The sequence below is a fragment of the Thalassophryne amazonica genome, chromosome 11 (genome assembly GCF_902500255.1).
Source record: "Thalassophryne amazonica chromosome 11, fThaAma1.1, whole genome shotgun sequence".
NCBI classification, from domain to species: Eukaryota; Metazoa; Chordata; class Actinopteri; order Batrachoidiformes; family Batrachoididae; genus Thalassophryne; species Thalassophryne amazonica.
Genome location: NC_047113.1, coordinates 83,378,792 through 83,404,703, shown reverse-complemented (window position 1 = coordinate 83,404,703; position 25,912 = coordinate 83,378,792). Strand labels below are relative to the sequence as shown.

General features: G+C 45.6%; 2 protein-coding genes across 3 annotated transcripts in view; one reads left to right on the top strand and one right to left on the bottom strand.

The window, feature by feature from the left end:
- LOC117519706 (shootin-1-like) overlaps positions 1 to 18,009 on the bottom strand; it is a 43,015-nt gene extending 25,006 nt beyond the window's left edge. The window contains 1 exon segment of the mRNA XM_034180963.1: positions 17,756 to 18,009. Within this exon segment, the coding sequence (XP_034036854.1) occupies positions 17,756 to 17,830 (75 nt within the window). The 5' untranslated portion in view covers positions 17,831 to 18,009.
- Positions 6,095 to 25,463, top strand: LOC117520963 (ganglioside GM2 activator-like). Of its 2 annotated transcripts, XM_034182301.1 has the most exons (6): positions 6,095 to 6,106; positions 9,396 to 9,401; positions 18,912 to 19,030; positions 20,410 to 20,562; positions 23,795 to 23,977; positions 25,045 to 25,463. In XM_034182301.1, exons 3-6 carry the CDS (start codon positions 18,932 to 18,934, stop codon positions 25,198 to 25,200), a joined length of 591 nt encoding a protein of 196 aa, XP_034038192.1. In that variant the 5' UTR covers positions 6,095 to 6,106; positions 9,396 to 9,401; positions 18,912 to 18,931; the 3' UTR covers positions 25,201 to 25,463. The 2 variants fall into 2 exon arrangements, with proteins under 2 accessions (XP_034038192.1, XP_034038191.1); XM_034182300.1 differs by lacking the exons at positions 6,095 to 6,106; positions 9,396 to 9,401 and having other exon boundaries at positions 18,842 to 19,030; positions 25,045 to 25,295.
- Positions 25,464 to 25,912: the final 449 nt, after the last annotated feature.

Sequence of the window (25,912 nt, the reverse complement as noted above, 5' to 3'; positions counted from 1 at the left end):
ATATCTTAGCTTCACATTTGGCAAATACCCAATCAGTAGACAGATTTGTGGATAGTTTAAACTCAGTGCTCAAAACTGCACTCAACATGACTGCGCCACCTGTGTTAAAACCGCGCTCCCCCAAAACAAAGTCACCTTGGTTCAATGATTACCTGCGTGACCTCAAGCATAAGGCTAGAGCTCTAGAACAGAAATGGCATAGTTCAAAATTAGAAGTATTCCACCTTGCGTGGCATGATGCTATCTTAGACTATAAGCATGCATTACTGGCTACAAAGCGGACCTATTACTCTTATTTGATCAACAAAAACAAGCATAACTCAAAGTTCTTGTTCAACACGGTGGCAGCACTTGGACAACCACCTGTAGTTCGCTCTCATTTTACAGCACAAGATTTCCTGGATTACTTTGAGAAGAAAATAGAAGACATTAGGTTAAACATATCCCAGCATGCCTCAACCCAGCCACTACACCCTGCTATTGAGGTGGGCACCATTACTGAGGTATTACCTAGATTTACAGAATTTGAGAGTATCTCTCTAGGCGTGCTGACAAAACTTGTAACGTCTACAAAAAGCACCACCTGTTTATTTGATCCTATATCAACAAAACTGTTTAAGAATCTGTAGCCCACTCTTGGGCTGACTGTGCTGGAAATTATTCATCTTTCTTTAACTTCTGGATCCTAAATGTTTCATATCTGCAGTGATTAAACCATAACTTAAGAAATCTAATCTTGACCCTACTGTATTGAAAAACTATCGGCCAATATCAAATCTATCATTTTGCTCTAAAATTCTGGAAAAAGTGGTTTCACAACAGCTCGTGGACTATCTTACTGAGAATAATCTCTTTGAGCCACTGCAGTCTGCTTTTAGAAAATATAATTCCGCAGAGACAGCTATCACTAAAGTGGTGAATAATCTTCTGCTTGCAATGGATTCGGACACCACTACGGTGCTGGTGCTGTTAGATCTCAGTGCTACATTTGATACCGTAGATCATCGTATTCTACTTGAAAGGCTGGAAAATCATCTTGAGACTACTGGGAGTGCCCTTGCATGGTTGATGTCATATTTGACCAGTCATTCTCACTGTGTTTTGAACAGTAACACTACCTCTAACCTCAGTGACATGAACTTTGGGGTTCCACAGGGGTCCGTCTTAGGCCCCCTGCTTTTCTCCCTTTATATAGCACCCCTTGGGCACATATTGCAGTGTTTTGGGATTACCTTTCACTGCTATGCTGATGATACTCAGTTATACATGCCGATAATTGCTATTAATCTCATTCACATAAAATCCTTAGAAGATTGCCTTGCATCAGTGAGAAGGTGGATGTCTAGAAACTTCCTATTTTTAAACTCTGATAAGACTAAAAGACTGGTGGTTCTTGGTCCAGTGAGACATCAGCATCAATTTGACCAGTTAAGGCTTAGCCTAGGCTCATGTGCCATACATCACACTAACAAAGTGAGGAACCTTGGGGTAATTTTTGCTCCTACATTGTCCTTTGACCTCCACATTAGAAATATTACGAGGACTACTTTCTTCCACCTGCGAAATATAGCAAAGATTTGTCCCATCTTGTCTATTCATGCGTTTGTCTCTTCTAGATTGGACTACTGCAATGTTCTATTTTCTGGTTTACCGCAGTCCAGCATTGGGGGTCTCCAATCGGTTCAAAATGCAGCTGCCAGACTTTTGACACGAAGCACAAAGTTTGACCACATTACACCCATTTTAGCATCTCTTCAATGGCTTCCTGTCCCAGTGAGATCAGATGTTGAGGTTCTGCTACTAGTAGAGAAAATTGTTCATGGACTTGCACATCCCTGCTTAGTTGACGTAATTAAACCCTACGTACCAGCCCGGGCTTTGCATTATCAGGGTGCAGGACTACTTTGTGTCCCCAGGGTGAATAAGAAGTCTGTGGGTCACAGAGTTTTCTCTTATCGTGCCCGTTCTGTGGAATGATCTCCCTGTGTCAATAAAACAGTCAGATTCTGTAGAGAAAGACTTTCAAGTCCAGACTTAAGACGCACTTATTTTCCCTTTTGTATGGCTAGCATAGTGGCATAGTATGTTTCTATGCTTTTAACTCTTTTAATTCATTTTATTAGTAAACAGTGCGGGCCGTGGCCTCAACTTTAGCTAAATTCTGGGTCTTTTCATGAAGCTTAGGGCTTGTGGCCGGCAATCACCTTAATATTTCCTGTTTTTCTTGTTGTTTAAGGCTGGCAAATTACACTGTATTTCTTGTCTTTCTGATGCCTGATTCTGTTTTTTCTCTCTGTTTAATGTGCAGCTCCATCCAGAGATGGGTGTGGTGTTTGTGCTGGAGACCCTCCTGTCCTGTGCACCAACAGCATTTCCTGTATATTCATTTTGTGAATTGTTCTGTAATTTGTGTCTGTATCATCGCCCATGCAGAGGGTCACCCCTTTCAGTCTGGTCTGCTTGAGGTTTCTTCCTCAGAGGGAGTTTTTCCTTACCACTGCTGCTCTGGGGGTTAGTAAGGTTAGACCTTACTTGTGTGAAGCGCCTTGAGGCAACTCTGTTGTGATGTGGCGCTATATAAATGAAAATAAATTGAAATTATATCTGCTTCTATCTGTACTGAAAAAGGTCCTTGTTTTGTTGGTTTCTTTGTATTGGTTGGTTGGTTGCTGTTTTTTTTTTTTTTGTCTTTTTTTTTTTGGAGTCTTCCGGGTTTTTCAGTGCAAGGATCAGGTATAAAGTGACATGTCAATTGTAAAAGAAATATTCATTTTGTTTAACAGCGTAAGAATGGAATATGTTGGACAATTCAGATGGTGATCTTGTCTGAACACTCCGTCCTGATCTGAGGCGTCTCTATGTCAGCATGTCGAGACGCCACGGCATGTAATAGATACATCAACCTTAATAACTTCCTGGTACGTGCAGCTATTCCACTTGAACATCATAAAGAACAGTCAACAACTCAATCCAACTGTTGTGTGGGCCGCTGAAGAGGAAGTACTGCTGGCCCACCACCACCAGAGGGCGCCCTGCCTGGAGTGCGGGCTCCAGGCACCAGAGGGCGCTACCGCATCATGGGAGTAATCTGGGTGACAGCTGTCACCCATCTCCAAACACAGCTGTTTCTACTCAGCACCGAGGTATATCAGGAGGACGGCGTCGCCACCTCAGTGCCGAGATATCGCCTTAAGACTGAGGTAACATTCTCTGCCTTCATATTCTGAATAACCAGCTAAGATTTGTAAACCGTTTCAGGACTGCTGACTACTAACAGCTAAATTGCTTGAATAAGTACTCACCTTCCTGCTGTATATTGTCAAGAGGTGGAGGCGGCTTCTCCCCTCTCCGTGGCTGGGTGCTGTCGCATCCACATCTGTGTGTTGTTGCTCTCTCCTGCCAGCAGTACCGGATCCGACGAGCGGAGGCAGTGGCCACCTGGGAATTCGGGACTTGGCGGTTCCAGTATTTCCGGGGGTCGGTGGCAGAGGAGATCTGGGTGGTTCCGGTTCGACTGAGACGGACGTCTCCTACCTTCGAGCCTGCCCACACGACACCAGTGGAATTCGGTGTAAACCCAAAGTGTCAATTGTTGTATTGGTTGTGCATTTTCACAACAGTAAAAATTGTTATTTACTTTCTCCATTGTCCGTTCATTGCGCCCCCTGTTGTGGGTCCGTGTTCCTACACTTTCACAACAGGATATCTCGGCCAGCGTCATGGACCCCGAGGGGCGTCAACCGGCTGTTGAACGGCCAATGGAAGACCAAGGCGCGGCGGAGGCTCCGGGAGGGGTACTCGGTGAGTTGCAGCGGATCCTCACCGCCTTCACCTCTCGGATCGATTTAATGACCGAGCAGTACGTTCTCCTAAACCGCAGGGTGGAGGCTCTCGCCGCACAAGTGGAGGCGCGCCCTTCGGGCGCCGCTGCGGCTCTCCCTCCCGAGGACCCTGCGCGCGAAAGTGACGTTCCACTGGTCGTTCAACGGTCCCTTCCTCCGTCCCCAGAAGCATACATAAGCCCTCCAGAGCCGTACGGAGGCTGTGTGGAGACGTGCGCGGACTTTCTGATGCAGTGTTCGCTCGTCTTCGCACAGCGTCCCGTGATGTACGCGACTGATGCTAGCAAAGTAGCTTATGTAATAAATCTGCTTCGCGGGGAGGCACGCGCTTGGGCTACAGCGCTCTGGGAGCAGCACTCGCGGCTCCTTCATACCTACGATGGGTTTGTACGGGAGCTCAGAACAGTGTTCGACCATCCCAACAGAGGAGAGTCCGCTTCAACCGCACTACTGTCAATAAGACAGGGGCGTCGGAGCGCAGCTGCCTATGCAGTCGCCTTCCGCATCGCGGCGGCGAGATCCGGCTGGAATAGCACTGCCCTCCGCGCTGCCTTTGTAAACGGACTGTCACTGGTCCTAAAAGAGCACCTGGTGGCTAAGGACGAACCGCGGGATTTAGATGGGCTCATCGATCTAGTCATACGACTCGACAACCGGTTAGAAGAACGCCGCCGGGAACGAGGCGAAGGGCGTGGCCAGGCACGCGTCGTCCCTCTCCCTTCCGGGTCCGGTCGGGCTCCGCCCTCCCCACGCTCCTCTGTTCCTGCGCTCCGTGGGGTCACAGCTCCCCCTACTGACGAAGCTAGGGACACGAGTAGGGCAACATTTAGGGCACCAGATGCACAGAGGAGATGGACCCACGGAGCGTGTCTTGTTTGTGGTTCAATAGAGCACCATGTGAGAGACTGCCCCGAGCGGTCAAACGCCAAACGCCCGCCCCTAGAGACTGGGCCAGGGGTGGGTCAAAACATTCACGTGGGACACACCCACATTGCTACACGACTCCCAGTCACGATCCTGTTTGAGGATTCAACCCTGAAGGCCCCAGCACTGGTGGACACGGGCTCTGAGGGGAATCTGCTTGACAGTAGATGGGCCAGGGAGATAGGGCTCCCTCTGGTGGCTCTTACCTCGCCTGTGCAGGTTCGGGCGCTAGATGGCTCCCTACTCCCACCAATCACGCATAAGACACCCCCAGTAACTCTGGTGGTGTCAGGTAACCACCGGGAGGTGATCGAGTTCTTTGTGACTCAGGCCACCTCCCGTGTGGTTTTGGGTTTTCCCTGGATGCTAAAGCACAATCCCCGGATCGATTGGCCGTCCGGGGTAGTGGTTCAGTGGAGCGAAACCTGCCATCGGGAGTGTCTAGGTTCCTCGGTTCCTCCCGGCTCCCAAGCTAAGGAGGAGGTCCGAGTCCCGCCCAATCTGAAGGCGGTGCCGGCGGAGTACCATGACCTCGCTGACGTGTTCAGCAAGGATCTGGCTCTCACGCTTCCTCCCCACCGCCCGTATGATTGTGCCATTGATTTGGTTCCAGGCAGTGAGTTCCCGTCCAGTAGGCTGTACAACCTCTCACGGCCGGAGCGTGAATCAATGGAGACCTACATCCGGGACTCATTAGCTGCCGGGTTGATCCGGAATTCCACCTCACCGATGGGTGCAGGTTTCTTTTTTGTGGGTAAAAAAGATGGCGGGCTTCGTCCATGCATTGATTACAGGGGGTTGAACGAAATCACGGTTCGCAACCGATACCCGTTGCCCTTGTTGGATTCAGTGTTCACCCCCTTGCATGGAGCCAAAATCTTCACCAAGCTGGATCTTAGGAATGCGTATCATTTGGTTCGGATCCGGAAGGGAGACGAATGGAAGACGGCATTTAACACCCCGTTGGGCCATTTTGAGTACCTGGTCATGCCGTTCGGTCTCACTAACGCTCCCGCGACCTTCCAAGCATTGGTAAACGATGTCCTGCGGGACTTCCTGCACCGGTTCGTCTTCGTGTATCTGGACGATATACTCATCTTTTCCCCGGATCCTGAGACTCATGTCCGGCATGTCCGTCAGGTTCTGCAGCGGTTGTTGGAGAACCGTCTGTTTGTGAAGGGCGAGAAGTGTGAGTTCCACCGTACTTCTTTGTCCTTCCTGGGGTTTATCATCTCCTCCAACTCCGTCGCCCCGGACCCGGCCAAGGTTGCGGCGGTGAGAGATTGGCCCCAACCAACAAGCCGTAGGAAGCTGCAACAGTTCCTCGGTTTTGCTAATTTCTATAGGAGGTTCATTAAGGGCTACAGTCAGGTAGTTAGCCCCCTGACAGCCCTGACCTCTCCAAAAGTTCCCTTCACCTGGTCGGACCGGTGCGAGGCCGCGTTCAAGGAGTTGAAACGGCGCTTCTCGTCTGCACCAGTTCTGGTGCAGCCCGATCCTAGCCGCCAGTTAGTGGTTGAAGTGGATGCCTCGGACTCAGGGATAGGAGCGGTGCTCTCCCAGAGCGGGAAGACCGATAAGGTCCTTCACCCGTGTGCCTATTTTTCTCGCAGGTTGACCCCCGCTGAACGGAATTATGACGTCGGCAATCGGGAACTCCTTGCTGTGAAAGAGGCCCTCGAAGAGTGGAGACATCTGTTGGAGGGAACAGCCGTGCCATTCACGGTTTTCACTGACCATCGGAACCTGGAGTACATCAGAACCGCCAAGCGTCTGAACCCCAGGCAAGCCCGCTGGTCACTGTTCTTTGGCCGTTTTGACTTCCGGATTACCTACCGCCCCGGGACCAAGAATCAGAGATCGGATGCATTGTCCCGGGTGCACGAAGATGAGGTCAAAACGGAACCGTCGGATCCCCCGGATCCCATCATCCCGGAGTCCGCTATCGTGGCCGCCCTCACCTGGGACGTGGAGAAGACCGTCAGGGAGGCCCTGACCCGTGTCCCGGACCCCGGAAACGGACCAAAGAACAGACTGTACGTCCCACCAGAAGCTAGGGCCGCAGTCCTGGACTTCTGTCACGGTTCTAAGCTCTCCTGTCACCCAGGGGTGCGAAGGACCGTGGCAGTCGTCCGGCAACGCTTCTGGTGGGCATCCCTGGAGACCGACGTCCGGGACTACGTCCAGGCCTGTACCACCTGCGCCAGGGGCAAGGCCGATCATAGAAAGACCTCAGGGCAACTACAGCCATTGCCTGTGCCTCATCGCCCCTGGTCCCACATCGGCCTGGATTTCGTCACGGGTCTCCCGCCGTCCCAGGGACACACTGTTATCTTCACGATAGTGGACCGTTTCTCCAAGGCGGCCCACTTCGTGGCCCTCCCGAAGCTCCCTACGGCCCAGGAGACAGCGGACCTCCTGGTCCACCACGTCGTCCGTCTGCATGGCATACCATCAGACATCGTCTCCGATCGCGGTCCCCAGTTCACCTCGCATGTCTGGAGGAGCTTCTGCCGGGAACTGGGGGCCACGGTCAGCCTCTCGTCTGGGTACCATCCCCAGACCAACGGGCAGGCAGAGCGGGCGAATCAAGAACTGGAGCAGACACTTCGCTGTGTGACAGCCGCGCACCCGACGGCCTGGAGTACCCACCTGGCCTGGATCGAGTACGCCCACAACAGTCAAGTGTCATCAGCCACCGGCCTCTCCCCGTTTGAGGTGTGCTTGGGGTATCAGCCCCCCTTGTTTCCGGTGGTTGAGGGAGAGGTCGGTGTGCCCTCGGTCCAGGCCCACCTACGGAAGTGCCGTCGGGTGTGGCGGGCCGCCCGCTCTGCCTTGTTGCAGGCCCGGACGAGGGCGAAGAAACATGCAGACCGGCGACGAGCCCCGGCCCCCAAGTATCGTCCTGGGCAGGAGGTCTGGTTATCCACCAAGGACATTCCCCTACAGGTTGACTCACCTAAACTGCAAGAACGATACATCGGACCGTATAAAATCCTCAAGGTCATCAACCCCGCCGCAGTGAGGCTCCAGCTTCCGGCCTCACTGCGGATCCATCCAGTTTTCCATGTTTCCCGGATCAAGCCTCTCCACACCTCACCCCTCTGCACCCCGGGTCCGGCACCGCCTCCTGCCCGGATCATCGACGGAGCACCGGCTTGGACTGTCCGCCGGCTCCTTGACGTCCGTCGGATGGGCCGGGGTTTTCAGTATCTGGTGGACTGGGAGGGGTACGGCCCCGAGGAGCGCTCCTGGGTGAAGAAGGGCTTCATCCTGGACCCGGCCCTCCTGGCCGACTTCTACCGACGCCATCCGGACAAGCCCGGTCGTGCGCCAGGAGGCGCCCGTTGAGGGGGGGGTCCTGTTGTGTGGGCCGCTGAAGAGGAGGTACTGCTGGCCCACCACCACCAGAGGGCGCCCTGCCTGGAGTGCGGGCTCCAGGCACCAGAGGGCGCTACCGCATCATGGGAGTAATCTGGGTGACAGCTGTCACCCATCTCCAAACACAGCTGTTTCTACTCAGCACCGAGGTATATCAGGAGGACGGCGTCGCCACCTCAGTGCCGAGATATCGCCTTAAGACTGAGGTAACATTCTCTGCCTTCATATTCTGAATAACCAGCTAAGATTTGTAAACCGTTTCAGGACTGCTGACTACTAACAGCTAAATTGCTTGAATAAGTACTCACCTTCCTGCTGTATATTGTCAAGAGGTGGAGGCGGCTTCTCCCCTCTCCGTGGCTGGGTGCTGTCGCATCCACATCTGTGTGTTGTTGCTCTCTCCTGCCAGCAGTACCGGATCCGACGAGCGGAGGCAGTGGCCACCTGGGAATTCGGGACTTGGCGGTTCCAGTATTTCCGGGGGTCGGTGGCAGAGGAGATCTGGGTGGTTCCGGTTCGACTGAGACGGACGTCTCCTACCTTCGAGCCTGCCCACACGACACCAGTGGAATTCGGTGTAAACCCAAAGTGTCAATTGTTGTATTGGTTGTGCATTTTCACAACAGTAAAAATTGTTATTTACTTTCTCCATTGTCCGTTCATTGCGCCCCCTGTTGTGGGTCCGTGTTCCTACACTTTCACAACACCAACACTCATTTCATTCCACATTAATGTGGTTCGGCAACCATTCATCATAAATTTTTACTCATGATTCAACTCAAGTAAATCTGTTAAACAAGCATGCAAAGCTCTCCAAGTATGTAAGAATGAAGTATAAAAGTGAAAAAGTATAAGTATAAAAGTAACAGTGACAAACATGCCTTGACCCATTTATTTTAAGTCTCACTGGGCCTCATGTATCAACGTTGCGCACTTGTGGCGTAAATTTACGGTGTAAATTTGAAGTACACCAAATTTGCCGTGACATGTATCAAGCAGTGCGCACCTGCCCATATCCAGCATACGCCTGACATGACCTTGATAAATGCGGCGGGTGAAAACAATCGTAATTATAATAAACACGCCCATAAATATTCAGACTCCGCTTCAGACACACCCTCATTTTACGACATGGAAGCCAGGAAGACGGCAATGAAAAAGAACTCCACCAATCACGACACGTGCCAATAGAGCATCAAAAGTGGCCGTCGTATTAATTGTTTTGTAGTATAATCGAAAAAGTGTTACAGTGGTCCCTCGTTTATCGCGGGAGTTACGTTCTAAAAATAGCCCGTAATACGCGAAACCGCAACGTAGTCAGCGTTATTTTTTACAATTATTATAGATGTTTTAAAGCTGTAAAACCACTTTATACACTTTCTCAATCAGGCATGAACATTTTCTCACTTTTCTCTCGTGTGTAAACACTCTCAAAGTTCAAACCTTAGTAGAAAAATAAGACCAAACTGTTTTCAGGCCCAAACATTTGTTTGAGAAATAAAAATAGAACGTTTTCCTATAAATAATTATGATGGCTTTTAGAACTAACGAATTTAATTTTAACGATCAACGTACAGGCTTGGACACATAAGAAATGATTAATAGTGACTGACCAGTATTTCACAGATCGGGCCTCTGCGTCCTGACGCTGCGCCTTTTTCCACTGAGTCACACCTGGCTGCAGGTGTCTGTTTCCGAGTGACAAACACAGTTATGAGTAGTTGTTGGCGCTCTTTTTTCTTCTGGGTGAGAAGATTCTTATAAACAGACACGCAGAACACAGAACACTGTAAAAAAAAAAGAGCATGCAAAATTGGACTAAAAACTCTGCGAAATGGCGAGGCCACGAAAGGTGAACCGCGTTATAGCGAGGGACCACTGTATTCTCTTTTCACATGTCAATAATTCTTGACATGTGGATATTTGCTCGCTCAATTAATAAGACATGCCTAATTTTTCAGATTTCTTTATTTTTAAAATGTATTTCTTTATTTATTTTATTGTAACAAACGAATGGAGAAAACAAAACCTGACTGCAGCACGGGCGAAGGGAATGACAACAATACAGTTGTAATTATCAATTTCATTGTCTAAAAGGATCACACCACATAAAGTTAAGCTCAGTGCTGCTCTGGCTCCAGGCTCTGGAGAAAAAGGCGAGCAGCGCTTTCTTTGCAGTCAGCGCTGTGGCCACGGATCGTGCTCGATAGACCAGCAATCCCGCAAAAGCAGGATTTATATTGATTATTATGTAGTATAATCAGTAAAGTGTTATTTATGTAACATATGCATTGATTTGTATAATGGCACTGTTTATCATGTTGATCATTTTCATTTTTATGTGGATTCCAGCGCTGGTTCATTTTGGCGTATAATTTACGCCACCTGAAAATATACACCAGGTCGAGACCTGGTGTATATTTTCAGCGCAGCGTACGCCAACGACCACATTGATAAATGCCAAGTAGCACAGCCATTTTGGTGTACACCCCATATACGCTCAAATATCGCCGTACGCACGTTGATACATGAGGCCCACTGTGTGTATAGACAGTCTGTCATGCTTTGTACCTGTGCTCTGTGCTGTTTAGTTTAGGTTTTTATGGTTTTCTCGGTGCTGGGTTTTTCCTGCCTGCTCTTTTTCTGTCCCTATCTCTCTTGTCTGTGTCTCTTGGTGCTTGGTGGTGGGCGTTGCACTCGGTTTGGGCCACACCCAATTCTGGATCTTTCCATACACCTGTTTCTAATCTGCATCTCATCACCTGGGTGTATTTATGTCCCACTGGTGGCACTACTCCTTCGCCAGATCGTTGCGCCTTGTGCCTTCACTTCCAGCCTTGTGTTCCATGTCTCCAAGTCCTGCTACCACGTTGTGTTTCGACCACCTGCCTGTTTGTATTGACCACGCCTTAAGCCTGATGTTTTTGATCTGTTTGCTTGTTTTGGACTGCCTTGCTGTGTACCGGACCCCACTGAATCCTTCAGTAAACGCCTTTACGAACCAAAGCTACGTTGTCAAGTCCTGCAATTGTGCCCAGATGTTTCTGTCCACCATTCCTGATAGAACGAGCTGGCCAACAATGGACACAGTGGACTCAAACACATTCCAGCTAGCGGTTCGTTATCATAGCTGCCACCTAGCAGAACAAGAAGATCGCCTCAGAGACCTGAGTACTGGCATCAGTGACCTTGCTAAACGGCAAGACGCTTTCATGACCTCTGTAAGCTCACAGATTGATCAGCTTGTAGCTGCTGTGACACATCAGGCCTCTTCTGACTCGTTCCCCACCATTAACAACCAACCACTTCCGGGAGCAAGTGCTGCCCCGCCGATACCTACAGCTGCTCCAATTTTTTGTAATCAGTTGTCAAGACCTGAACGTTTCTCCGGAGAATCCGGAGATGCTACACCTTTTCTCACCCAATGTGAACTTCACTTTGAGTTAATGTCAGCAATGTTTCCATCCAATCCGACGAAGATAGCATTCATCATTACTCACCTGACTGGCCGGGCAGCAGCATGGGTCTTGGCAGAGTGGGGCAGGCAGTCACCGGCGTGCGACTCCCTCCAGGCTTTCAAGACTGCTTTTCTAAAAGTTTTCCAGCACACATCACCGGGGCGTGAGACGGCCCATTTCCTCATGCGGCTCCGGCAGGGAAGCAGACGAGTTGCTGACTATGCCATTGACTTCCGTATCCTGGCAGCAAAGAGTGAATGGAACCCGGCGGCGCTCCAGGACGCGTTTTTCTGGGGGCTCTCTGACCAGATCCAGAACAAACTTGTTGCCATTAATCTTCCGGAAAATTTGGACGAACTCATCGCACTCACCATCCACACCGACCGCCGGCTGGCGGACCAGTCTTAATGCGACGCACGCCTCCCGGCTCAGCGCAGCGAGACAACTCCAGCTCGCCACACTGGGTCTCCTCCCCCTGGCTGCAGCCCTCCTCGTCCTTCCACGGAAGAGCCCATGCAGTTGGATTGCACCCGGCTAACTGCTAAGGAACAGCAGCGACATGAAGACCTGGGCCCTTGTTTTTACTGGTGGCGGGGTGGACATGTGGTCACTGTCAATCCAGGGATGTCCTCGCGCGGTCACAACTGGTACTGTGGGTGAGTCAGAATTCCATTTCTCTCATTAACTCCTCAAAATGTAATCACAGCCAGGTTTATCTCAGAGCATTCATCCTGTATGGTGCCGGTGTTTACTGACTCTGGCTCAGACGCTAATTTGATGCAATCTTCTTTCGCCAGGTCCCTACATCTTAAATTAAACCGTCTCCCACATCCTCTGGTGATGCATGCTGTGGACGGCCGTCAGCTCGGTCGTATCACTCACTGCACTGAGTCAGTCCGGCTGATTATTGCAGAAAATCACTCTGAGATGACAAGTTTTCACGTATTTGATGAAATTACTCATTCGGCTATTTTGGGGCACCCCTGGTTAAAAATGCACTGTCCACAGTTAAATTGGTCCGCAGGACAAATTAGTTCCTGGGGACCTGACTGCGCAGGTCGGTACCTAATCAGTTCCGCTAAAACAGTCTTAACATCTACTTCCGATCTCACTGGGGTTCCTTTGTGTTATCATGACCTTGCAGAGGTTTTTAGTAAAACCAAGGCTAAATCGCTACCTCCACATCGTCCTTACGATTGTGCGATTGAGCTACTTCCCGGTACCAGTCCTCCATGAGGAAAACTGTTTTCTCTGTCTGCCCCTGAACGCATCGCCATGAATGAGTATATCCAGGAATCATTACAGGCAGGTTTGATTCAACCCTCGTCTTCACCCGCAGGGGCGGGGTTCTTCTTCGTGGAAAAGAAAGCCAAGTCACTCCATCCATGCATAGATTATCGCGGCCTTAATGATGTTACTGTCAAGAACCGTTCTCCCCTGCCTCTCATCACCACTGCGTTTGAACTACTAGAGGGCGCCACAATCTTTACCAAGCTTGACTTACAATGAATGGATGAATGGAAAATGGCATTCAATACTCCCACTGGCCACTATGAGTATCTTGTCATGCCCTTCGGGTTAACTAACGCACCTGCAGTGTTTCAGAATTTGGTTAATGATGTCTTGCGTGGGTATCAGAATAAATGTGTATTTGTTTATCTGGATGATATTCTGATTTTTTCCCCAGATGAAGAAACTCACATGCGGGATGTTCGCTCAGTTCTGGAGACCCTGTTACGCAATCACCTATTTGTAAAAGCTGAAAAATGTGAATTTCATAGATCCACAGTGTCGTTTTTAGGGTTCGTGATCTCAAAGGGGGAGATTCGGATGGATCCAGGGAAGGTGGCAGCAGTTCACGATTGGGCTACCCCTAAGAACCAAAAGGAGGTACAGAGATTTCTTGGATTCTCTAATTTTTACTGTAAATTTATCCGTAATTTCAGTTCCATAGCCGCACCACTGCACAATGTCACCTCATCCCTCCGGGCCTTTAATTGGACTCCTGAGTGTGATGAGGTCTTTCAGGTCCTAAAGAATCGCTTTACAGCAACCCCCGTACTACTCCTTCCTGACCCCGCCCGACAGTTTGTGGTTGAGGTTGACGCTTCCGACATAGGTGTTGGAGCGATCCTGTCTCAATATGACCCAACTGACAATAAATTACACCCATGCGCTTATTTGTCTAGAAAATTATCTCCTGCAGAACGTAATTATAGCATAGGTGACCGAGAACTGCTGGCGGTTAAAGTGGCCCTGGAGGAGTGGCGCCATTGGCTTGAGAGGGCACAAGTGCCATTCATGGTATGGACGGATCACAAAAATTTAGAGTATTTGTGCTCAGCTAAACGGTTAAATTCCAGGCAGGCTTGTTGGGCTATTTTCTTTAGCCGTTTTAATTTTGTGCTGTCATAACACCTTGGATCCAAAAACGACAAACCGGATGCACTGTCCCGGCAAGGGGATCCTTCTATTGCTCCGTCTGAACCTAGTACAGTCCTTCCGGAATCTTGTTTTGTTTCTGCCATCACCTGGGATATTGAGTCTAAGGTTCGTTCTGCTGTATGTGACGTACCCGTTCCTCCAGGGTGCCCTAAGGGGAAACTATTTGTGCCTGCATCTCTAAGAGGGGAAGTTATACACTGGGGACACGATAGCCAGTTTTTTTAAATTACTGCCTTTGTCCATTCCACCGAGACCTTGGCCTCACATTATTGTTGACTTTGTCACAGACCTTCCGCCCTCTAAAGGGTACACAGTAATATTAACGGTTGTTGATCTTCTCTCTAAAATGGCCCATTTCGTACCCTTGCCAAGACTACCTACTGCCAAAGAGACTGCTGAAGTTTTGTTGACTAACGTTTTCAGACTGCATGGTATCCCACAGGACATAGTCTCTGATCGAGGGCCTCAATTTATCTCTCGATTCTGCAAAGAGTTCTGTCGCCTGCTGGGGGTCACCTCCAGCCTAACCTCAGGACACCACCCACAAGCTAACGGACAAACTGAAAGAGTTAATCAAGAGTTGGAGAAGGGCCTGTGTATCCTGGCTTCTCAGCATCCGTCCACCTGGGCCTCACAGTTAGTGTGGCCTAAGCTAGCACATAACTGCTTACCATCTGCATCCACTGGCTACTCCGTATTTCATATGTCACATGGATTTCAGCCATCTTAGTTTCCTCCCACAGACTTGAACTCCCGGGTGCCCTCTGCCTTGTCCCTCATCCTTCGCTGCCGACGAACCTGGGAGTGGGCTCGTCGGGCTCTGTGACGTTTGTCAATGGCCTATAAAACCGCAGCCGATAAGAAGAGGTCTTCGGCACCAACCTACACCCCAGGTCAGAAAGTCTGGCTCTCCACTCACCACCTGCCCATCCGTGGTCTCCCTAGGAAGCTCACTCCCAGGTTCGTTGGTCCATTCCCCATCTCTATAGTGATTAACCCTGTTTCAGTCTGTCTGCTTTTGCCCAGGTCCATGAAGGTGCACCCCACCTTCCACGTCAGCCATGTGAAGCAGGTCCACACTAACCCTTTGTGCCCTCCGGCCGTCCCCCCTCCTCCCACCCAGTTTGTGGGTGATGGGCTGGTCTTCTCTGTTCGGCGCCTCCTGGGATCTCAGCGGCATGGGAGGGGGTGCAGTACCTGGTGGACTGGGAGGGGTATGGCCCTGAGGAATGATCCTGGATCCCCTCCCGCTTTATTCTGGACCCGGACCTTATCACGGACTTTCACGCTCGGCACCCTGGTTCCCCTGGGCCGTCAGGGGTCGGGGGGGGGGGTCCTGCCATGCTTTGTACCTGCGCTCCGTGTTGTTTAGTTTAGGTTTTCATGGTTTTCTTGGGGCTGGGTTTTTCCTGCCTGCTCTTTTTCTGTCCCTATCTTGCTTGTCTGTGTCTCTTGGATTGCACTTGGTTTGGGCCACACCCAGTTCTGGATCTTTCCATACACCTGTTTCTAATCTGCATCTCATCACCTGGGTGTATTTATGTCCCACTGGTGGCACTACTCCTTCGCCAGATCGTTGTGCCTTGTGCCTTCGCTTCCAGCCTTGTGTTCCATGTCTCCAAGTCCTGCTACCACATTGTGGTTCGACCACCTGCCTGTTTGTATTGACCACGCCTTAAGCCAGATGTTTTTGATCTGTTTGCTTGTTTTTGACTGCCTTGCAGTGTACCGGACCCCACTGAATCCTTCAGTAAACGCCTTTACAAACCAAAGCTACGTTGTCGAGTCCTGCAATTGTGTCCAGACGTTTCTGTCCACCATTCCTGATACAGTCGGACAAAATTCAACAACACATGTAAAATAAAAGGCATAAGAAGGCTAATGCGTACCCTACACACCACAATTTAAATGTATAAGGAAACACGTGTCTGTAATGGTCGTATGACTCCATCATATGAATTCTGTGTGGCTTCATCCTGAAAACCAGTCAATCACCAGTATTTGCTGATCAATATATTATAGGCTTCAGCCCCTGAATGACCCTTCAATGAAGTAAACAAGTATAGAAAATGAATGAATATAGGCTTCTAGTTTATGGAAATATACAAAAAGAGTGTTTTTCTGACCATATGTGCCTTGACCTTTGACCTTTAACCATGCTATTGTATAATATAATCACCTCTAGATATCTATCCAAATAATATTTCCACCAGATTTGAATGAAATCCATCCAGCCGTTTTTGAGTTACCTTGTCCACAGTCACTCCAGTGAAAACAACATCCTGCTTTGTAATGAATCCAGTTTTAAACCCAGTTTGATAAACTGCACATATTGTGATGGTTATGAGGAAACAGTGGATGCCCCAGTGGTGATGTAAAATCTGAGTGTGTGTCTGTGATATGCAGAGACATAAAAGCAGGCTGAGAATCCAGCAGCTGCAGAACACGTGGCCCACTTTCTCCACCTGCAGCCTCGCACACTGTCAGCTTTGATTTTCCTGAGGAGCACAGTGAGGTCAGCAGCTTTACCAGCAGATAGCAAGGCACTGACGCTGCAGGGTGAGCGGTTCAGTTCCCTACCCTGCTCAGGAAGTGCTCGACAACTATAATTTTTCAATAAATGCATAAAAAAACTGCTGCAGCAACTATAACAGAGTTTTTTATTTAATGGAATTTAACTGCGCAGTGAATTACTTGCTATGTATTATTATTATTAATGTTTTTTTTTATTTATTGTAAATAAGGATGCACCATCTGCCTGAAAAGGTGGAAAATAAAAATTTGTGAGAAAAGAAGCATTAAATCCAATATAGGCCCTGAGGCTCATCAGGCAAGAGCTTATCTCTGGATTCCACAGCTTGAAGCAAATGAGTCTACGACTCTGCATGGAAGGGATCCCAGTCCATCACAGGTTACTTTTTCCTGTTACCCATCTTCGGCTGAGTGGACTGAGGTGATGCAGATGAACTCTTACTGTTGTCTGGTCTCTGTGCAGCTCATCTTCATACCAACAAAAATCATTGAATACCACATGTGTGACTATAACAAAATCACAAACTCAGCAGACCGGTTCAAGCCCATGTTAGGATTGATGCCTGATGTTTCTTACTAGATCTGCCCCTGCAGCAAAGCATGTTTAATTTAAGATGATCTCATCTGACTTACAATAGGAAATTACTTTCAAAGGATTTTGAGGAACACGTTCTTGGTGGATTCAAATAAGACTGTATTTCTTTCACGTCGGTCTCAAGCACACAGCTTCAGATCTTTTCTTATTATTTCTTGGCATTAAAACCAGTGGGCCATAAAATCCTGAAGCAGGTGTGACTGTAGAGCTGACGTCTGCAACTGCGATGCGTTCGGGGTTCAGTTCACACCTGAGACCCTTTATGAGGTCACAGATCAGACTTCATCCCTCCTTTTTCATTCTGCACATTTTTGCATAAAACCCCGACTGTGGCATGTTTTCATGAACCTTCCAAAAATGATGATTGTTTCCGATCAAAAGCTTGAAAGCTTTTTTTTTCCGCCTAAAAAGGGCGGGGCCTTTGATCTCCTGCAGGAGAACCCGCACCGACACACCTTTAATCCAAAGAAGCAAACTGACTCTGAAATACGCAGGAACACATCTACATTCAAAGCTTAAATCAATGCTACAGCCATAAACTCGTCGTGATTTTTTTTAACGGGTTTTAACCGGTTTACCTCAGTTTGCATGTGCGCGTGCGTGTCCTCCTCCTCGTATCCCTCCATAGGCGCAGACGAGGAGCTGGGAAGCATTTTGCTCAAATAATTTAATAATAAGGATTTTTTTAAAGCAGAATTACACCTGCAGACTGGTTCTAGCACCACGTGTCGGGATCCGAACCCATTTTTATTTTTTCTTCTTCCAGCCACATGGATGGAGAGGAGCTGCTGCCGGCCGACAGGATCCTCCTCCTCTTCCTGCTCACAGCATCATCTGGCTCCCCTGGACCCCTCCTCCTCCTCCTCCTCCTCTTCACCTCCCTCCCCCTCCTTCTCTTCACCTCCCTCCTCCTCCTTTTTCCACCTCCTTTCTTCATGCTGGAACTCAATCCAAAAACTCCCAAAAAAAACTCTAACATCTTTATTTAGCGGTACTTTATTTCCTCTTCTCTTTTGTTATATCATTTATTTCTTCTTATCAAATTTATTATCTAACTTTATCCTCTTCTCGTCTCTTTTTCTATTTAATCTCTTTTCTGTCATGTTATCTCTTATCAGTTTTGCAGTTTCGTTTCTCTTGTTCTGACGATATTCTGACGTCTTATTTTACACATGATTTTAAGAACCCAGTCTCTTCGGCTGCCCCCTTTGTGCCACTGCAGATCTACATGGATCTGCATGTTGATTTGCCACAGGTTTCACACCGGATGCCCTTCCTGACACAACTCCACATTACATAGAGAAATATGACAGGGATGGGGTTCGAACCGGGATCCTTCCACACTGAAACCAAGCGCACTAACCACTTGTCCTCTTTGCTATAATACTTGATTTTAAGAACCTGATATATCAATTTATGTAATCTCTTTTCTGTGATTATTTTCAGCTTTTTTTTTCTTATATGTAAATTTTTTTTTCTTGGACGACTTTGGCAAAAATAAAGTGACAAATCATAAATCACACGAAGAGAAACTGTCCATCGACATCTACAGGCGCTACGGTGCAATTGCAGGTTCCCCCCTCCCCACCCTTTTTATTTTCTGCGTAGTCACGTGAATCCGCAGCCGTCACGTGACCGTCTGGTCTTCGTCCTTTCCGCGATTAAATGCGGAAGAAGAACAGCTGTTCGCTCGCAGCGCGTTTTCTCGGCTCTTGTTTGTCTTTTTTTTATCGGTTTGCTGCTGTGAGAAGACGATGAACAGATACTTTATGTTCACGGTCACCGTGAGCCTGACTGCGGCTCTTTTAACGCAGATAAACTGCAGCAGAATGAAGAAAGTGACGAACGCCAAGGTGACAACAAATACAGCAGATTTTATGCTTAATTTATAGTAAAATTGAAAATGCACGTTGCCTTTTTATCTATTTCTGATTTCTCTTTATCTCATTCTTAATTATAATCTGTTTTTTTTTCTGTTTGCTCTTTGATGTATAAAACAGACCACGTGCAAGTATGAATGTTGCATGTACGCGTGCGTGACCTTTCTGATGATATTCGGGGGTAATAACTAAATGTCGACAAACATTGTCCTTATACATGCACAATATGTACTAATATTATGTACTAAAACTAATACGTACTAAATAATGTGTACTAAAAAATAACTGACAGAATAATTATAATTATTTTTTGTGATTAATTGTGCATCATTTGGGTAAGAAACATTGTTCAATTCCGTTTCCTACAGGTGATTTTTAGTTTAGTTTATTTATTGTTTTAAATATTCAGTTTTATTTGTATCTACATGTTACAATGCAGAACAACTCTTTGAAATTTAAAGCAGCAGGATTTTTTTTATGAAAATCAGATTATTATCTCAGAGAAAAATCTGAAACCTGCTGACGTTTTCACCCTGTGAATGCAAACCAGGTTTACGTTTCATAAAGTGATGCACAGGAAGCTACAAGAAGGTTTTATGAGATCTGGCAGATAAAGGTCAGTGTATATGTTATATGTTAAAAAAAAACACCTGAAATCATGTTTACAGGAAGGAAGTGATGACAGATTAAGACTAGAATGTGCACATCATCATCCTGCTTTGACTCTTGCAGCAGAATGTTGAACCGTGTGAAGGCTTTTTAACAGGAGCATGTGACCAGCCAGAGAATATACATTGCCATAATCAATACGGGATCAATAGAAAACATGAGTCTCAGTATCAGCTGTGTGATAGGTTTTATCTTTGTTATTGCATAAGTGGGGAAAAAGCCTTTGTGATCGTTCCTCCAATATCCAGCTCAAAGGACTTTGAAGATTTGAAACAATTATCCTGTGAAACTGTGAAGCAATGATGCTGAAGTCTGTCAGAGAAACACCAGGAAGTAAGACGATGTCCAGTTTTTGGCTGCAGACAGACAGCTCCACATTACTCATATCAGAACCACTTCTGTTTCCAGCGTGAGCAAAATAAAAAAAACAACCTAAAAATCAAGTCTTCTAAAATCAAAAATTCCACTTATTTTTGATGTTTTTCCCTTTATAGGTGACTAAAAAAAACATGGTGATATGGTGAGCAAAAAAAAAAAAACAAAAACTCAAACATGATTTAGATTTTCAGTCATGTCAAATAGTGTTCAGAACCACAAAATAAGTACAGGTCATAAAAATTACAAACGCCCCCTGAAAAAACTCAATGAGTTGACCTTTACTTTCTCTTGTGTCTGTTGCACAGATTTTGGGTTTTGACTGGAAGAACTGTGGGCAGCCTGATGATCCATCTGTGCTGAAATCTCTCAGTTTGTCACCAGATCCCATCAACATTCCAGGCAGCCTGACGGCGTCTGCCTCCGGATCCACGTCCGTGGCGCTGACCGCTCCGCTGGCTGTGAGTAAACAGAACCCATCTGTGTGGCGGTCAGTAGCAATTGATTGTAATGGAGTTATGATAATTATTTGCTTTAAAAAAAATATGTGCTGCAGCTGCACATTTGATCCAGTCAGATCTCAGAGAGACCACATCAGGACACCAGGAGCAGTGAGCTGGTTTCTCCATGTTGGGACTGGAGGTGCATTAGGAAGGATGTCCAGCATAAAACTTGCACCAAATCCCAGTACGTGTCTGTACTGGATCCATTGTGGGGACCCAGAGCAACCCGGGCCCACCAAAATACATGTTTGGGAGGAAAAAACTCCTGATACACATTTAAATAAAAACTGAAGCGTTACGTCCAGGAATAATTGGGAGATTTTTTTTTTCAATTATATTTTCTGGAGTATGGCAACTTCCCTCAAATCACACATTATTATTACTATTATCGTTATTATTGTTGTTGCTATTAGTCACAAGTAAGTTGGTGTAAGGTCAGGGACACGACTAAGTTGTTTTTGTCTTTCAGTCCGTCTTATTTTCGCAAAAAGTTAATAATAAGAATAAACACCTTTACTAAAAATATACTACAACAGTGCACACAAATCCCAAATTAAACGGCTGATCAGATGGGAAAATGGTGCAGCTTTTATATGTCGTTTTCTTTTCAAGAGGCAGTTTAACAGGTGTGACATTTTTTCACTTTCAAACTGCATATTATATTTTCACTGATATTTATTTGTTTTCCAGCGCAAAGGCTGGAAGTAGATTTCAGCAAAAAATATTGGGCTGTAGGGTGCCTATAACGGTGAAGGTGAAGCGGGTTGTCCATTGACAGAAGAGTTACTGGGTTTGAATCCTGATTGCTGCTCAGTGTTAAAGTGACATTACCTTCATGTATTTATCGAAATGAGGATTTAACTTTTCAGCTTTGGTTTCATCAGACTTTAGAAAAAAATAGTTTCTACAATGAACAGGATTTATTCATTATTTATTTTGGGGTTAAAAAGGAAGATACCCAGACAGGCATCAGCCATGACAAAATTTTGATAAAGCGTTATAAAATTTCCAGATCCACCCTAAAATTTAAATGTGCTCTACATTAAGTCAGGCTCAACTTCATTGTGTGAAAATGAGTTCATTAGATTTGGATAATTGGGGGTATGTGCAGAAATTGAATATTCTGTGTTCAAATCTTGAAAAAGTTTTAAAATGCCTGCAGCGCCACATTTAGTGCTGTTTTGTAAAAGTAATGACAGCAGCGAGTTTATGAAGCTGTTTGCCCGTAAAGCTGCAGTCACGCGTGCAGCTGTCAGCGGTTTAAAAAAATAAACTCATCACTTTGCACATTTCAAACATACAAAACTTATACTTTGGTCACATGCAGCAATAAAATCTAAAGTAGAAAACATTATTAAAGAAAAAAAAAACAGACTACACTTTGTTCTGTTGGTAAAGACATTTATTCAAAGCTCTGCACAGCTTTAGCTAACCTAGCTCCTAGCGCCTTAGCTCCAGGTGCTAATGCTAAGGCTATCCACAAGTTGTTTGCTAAGTAATTATACTGTATGTTCCTTTTGACATGTGTAGAAATATGGTACTTTCAGATTATCTCCCTACAAAATTTGACAAACTACCTGCATGAAAGTATAGCACTAAAATGACATTTACAAACATTCAGGGAGCATGTTTTATAAAAGTGTGTACTCTTGTGTCTTGTTTTGTCCATGCTAAAATGTAATCCAGCTTTCAGTAGTTGTTAGATTTTTAGGAACACTTTGTATTGAGGTCCTTTTAATAAGCATTAGTTAATTAGTAATAAAGCCCTTTTAAGTTCTTAGAAAATGCTTAATGTTGCTGTGTTTTCACAAGACTCATTTCTCAAATATTTCTCCTATCAACTTTCACTTTTCACAGCGTTCACCCTTGACTCAAAATATATAAGCATACCAAAGAGCAAATGTCAGCTCTTCCCAGTTTATCCATGATTGAAGCATACACATGCATGCACGCGTGCGCGCGCACACACACACACACGCATGCACGCACGCACGCACGCCACTCGGGTATTAATTATTGATTGATTTTAGGATGGATCGTTCAGTCGGTGACACAGAATGGCCTTTCTGATTTACGTATTGAGCTTAATGCAGAAGTAATTTAACAGTAGTTAGCTGTGCATTTAACAACACTTTATGCATTTAACAACACTTAACTCTGCATTTCGCAGCTACCAGGTCTAAAGAGAACAGTCATAATCTAACAATAAATTTGTTTATGATGCGTATTTAAATGTACCGTGACCTTATTTTAATATATAATAATGATATTATTGCTTACCTATTGCTCCCGGTGTATAGTGAGCGCCTTGTATGGCAGCACCCTGACATCGGGGTGAATGTGAGGCATAATTGTAAAGCACTTTGAGCATCTGATGCAGATGGAAAAGCGTTATATAAATGCAGTCCATTTAATAAGTGCTATATAAGGACTTATCAAGGCTTTATTACATTTTAATTAACACTTATTACAAAGACCTTAATATAAAGTGTTAATATTTTTATATGGCTTGAATATTTACAATTCTATATGTATAAACTATAGAGATCCACAAAAGAAAAGAAAATGAATTGATGGTTTGTGTTGTGTGTAAATGTCAGCTGTCACCTGTGGGTCACGTGTCTGTTACCAGGATTTTATATCAGCCCCTGTGAATTTACAAGCAGTTTTGTTTCCTTATTTCATTCTCAGCATCGTGATCTGAGGTTCAACAGGTTATTGGTCTCATATGACTTCCTTGTTTATAACATGTTTGGCCAACAGTCACATTCAGTCACATCCAACCTGCTTTTAAAAACCTCTTGTCGATTCCTGTTTTCAGCGCACCTCACTGTTTTTGACATTTATGTCTGTAGGCTTTATGGTCACTCATGTCTTCAGTAATAATAATAGTAGTAGTAGCAGATGTGACTCCGGAAAATATGGTATGTATTTATTTATTTGGTCATTTAATAAAGAAAATGCCCAGAATTTTCAGTTGTTAGTAGTAGAGGTAGTTTTAATGGTGGTAGTTTTTTTTTTTTTTTAAGATGTGACTTATGCCTTGTATATGTTTTATTTTTTCCCGCCATCTTCGAGATGCATTTGTGCATCTTGTGCTCGGGTTTGATTTGTACTCCTGAAAACAGATGTTTGGCGTTCCGAGTCACATTTCTTGGCTCCAACTGAGTTTGTATTTTTTGTGTTGCAGCTGAACGTGACGATGGAGAAGGAGCTGGCAGGTATTTGGGTGAAGATCCCCTGTGTGGAGCAGGTTGGCAGCTGCCACTATCCAGATGTTTGTGATCTCCTTAACTTGGTCATCCCACCGGGTCAGGACTGTCCAGAACCGATGCACACCTATGGCCTGCCCTGCCACTGCCCCTTCAAAGCCGTGAGTCTGGTTGATCAATTGATTTTAGAACAACAGTATTATTTAAAATATCATTACATAAATTTTTGCAAATTAAAATTGTTAAGACAAAGTACATCTCTATATTGTTTATCAACATCATTCATTCAGAATATTTAATCTGTTTTCTCACTTGCCCCACAAGGGGGCAGTGTTTCAACATGGGAAAAATTACCTGTTTTTAACATTTTAAAATGAGATGTGGTTTTTATAACAATTGGGCAAATATATTCTTAGGGTTTTTTTCAGTTTAAAATGCTTTTTGTGGTTGATGCTGACTTTGATTTGTTAGTTTAATTTCATTCTGATATGCTGATAAAATCATAGTGTTCATGTTTTGAGATAAAAACAGACAACAGGCTTTGCTCTTAATCTGCGTTGTAATCTTGTATGAAATCATCAAAACCATGAAATGAAATCAGTGTTTTTAATTTCTCTGATTCAGTTTATTTAATATTCTATATAAAATGATTGACTGTGGTATTGTTTCCAGTAACATAACACCATTCTGGTTTGGCATTTTGGGTTTAAACATAAAAAGTCTGCTTTTTTTTGTTTTTGTTTTTTAGGGCATCATACTTTCTTTTAGCTTTGAGACTGACATCAAAAGTGTGATGTCACAAGTATGTTTGTGCATGTCCTCCAAAATGAAAATTTACACACGCTACAGCCTTAAGCTGCAATACCCACACCCACCACAGGGGCAGTGTAACAGTAAGACCAGCACAACAACAGAAGAAAATAACTGGAACAACATCAAAATAAAAATGGTGTCAAGTTGACCAAGAAACAGGGCATGTCCCTGATGATGTCTTCGCATGAGAATAACAAATCTGTGCAAAGAGTTGCAGCGAGGTCACCAAGGAGACGCTGAAGATACTTTTGATTGTGCACTCTTCTGCCCCCCAGTGAATGAACATCATCAATTTTATGCAAGAACTTGAAGAGTTGTAGCGTGTATTTTTGTGTTTGTGCTTTCAGTGTGTATCAGATTGTGTGGGTTTAAACATGTGGGACTGAACTCTACAGCGCCCCCTGTGTCTCCTCAGGGCTCCTACTCTCTGCCGCAGTCCGACTTCTACCTTCCCTTCATGGATCTGCCCTACTGGTTGACCAACGGGAACTACCGGCTGCAGGGCATGCTGGGTAGCCAGACCAGAGAACTGGGCTGCATCCAGGTCTCACTCGCCATCCAGTCCTACTGAACCAGGGAGAAATTCACACATTAAAAAAAAAAAACATTCATTTAAAAGAAAAGCAACTCTAAACAAAGCTGTTAGGATTTATAAATGAGGCAAAGTGTGAACGATAAATCGGATTTTTTCTTATGTTACTAATGTAGCCTTTGATTTCTGCCATACAGTGTTTGCATATCAGTACAAAAACGTGATTATACTGTATTTTTTTGGACTAAAAGTTGCAGGTTTGGAAGCTGCTGTGATTTATATTCTGAAGCAATTTACATGTTTTTTAAAAAAAGGCATAGAGACAAAATTCGGGTTTTGGTGTATTTTCAGTACAATGGAAAGAAAGAATCACAGCATTAAAGATATTTTGTTTGTGTTCTTCAGGTTTGTGTGTAACTGAAGGGGTTTTCCTCATTTGAATTTTTATCAAATATGTTTAAAACAAATGCAGTTGATATTTCAGTGTGATTTATAAGTCCAGAAAATGCAGGATTATGTATTTAAAAATACATTAAGTTGACCATCTCTGCTCTAAATCACATTTCAGATATGTTCGCCAGATATGTATCTGATGAAAAACGGTGAGTTGTGTTGTATGATGAATCTGCTGTGAGCTTTTAATCCGCGGTTTTTTGCAGCTGCTCGACTCGTCCTCACCTCTTAAAGCGCGGTGATCAGCACACCTGCACTGAGCTTTACAAAGACATTTTTATACTTTTTTTTTCCTCCT

Coding starts and splice junctions, on each gene's coding strand:
- LOC117520963 (XM_034182301.1), top strand. CDS start 18,932: ATGAACAGATACTTTATGTTCACGGTCACCGTGAGCCTGACTGCGGCT. Junction 20,563..23,794: donor CGCTGACCGCTCCGCTGGCT/GTGAGTAAACAG, acceptor TTTGTGTTGCAG/CTGAACGTGACGATGGAGAA. Junction 23,978..25,044: donor GCCACTGCCCCTTCAAAGCC/GTGAGTCTGGTT, acceptor GTGTCTCCTCAG/GGCTCCTACTCTCTGCCGCA.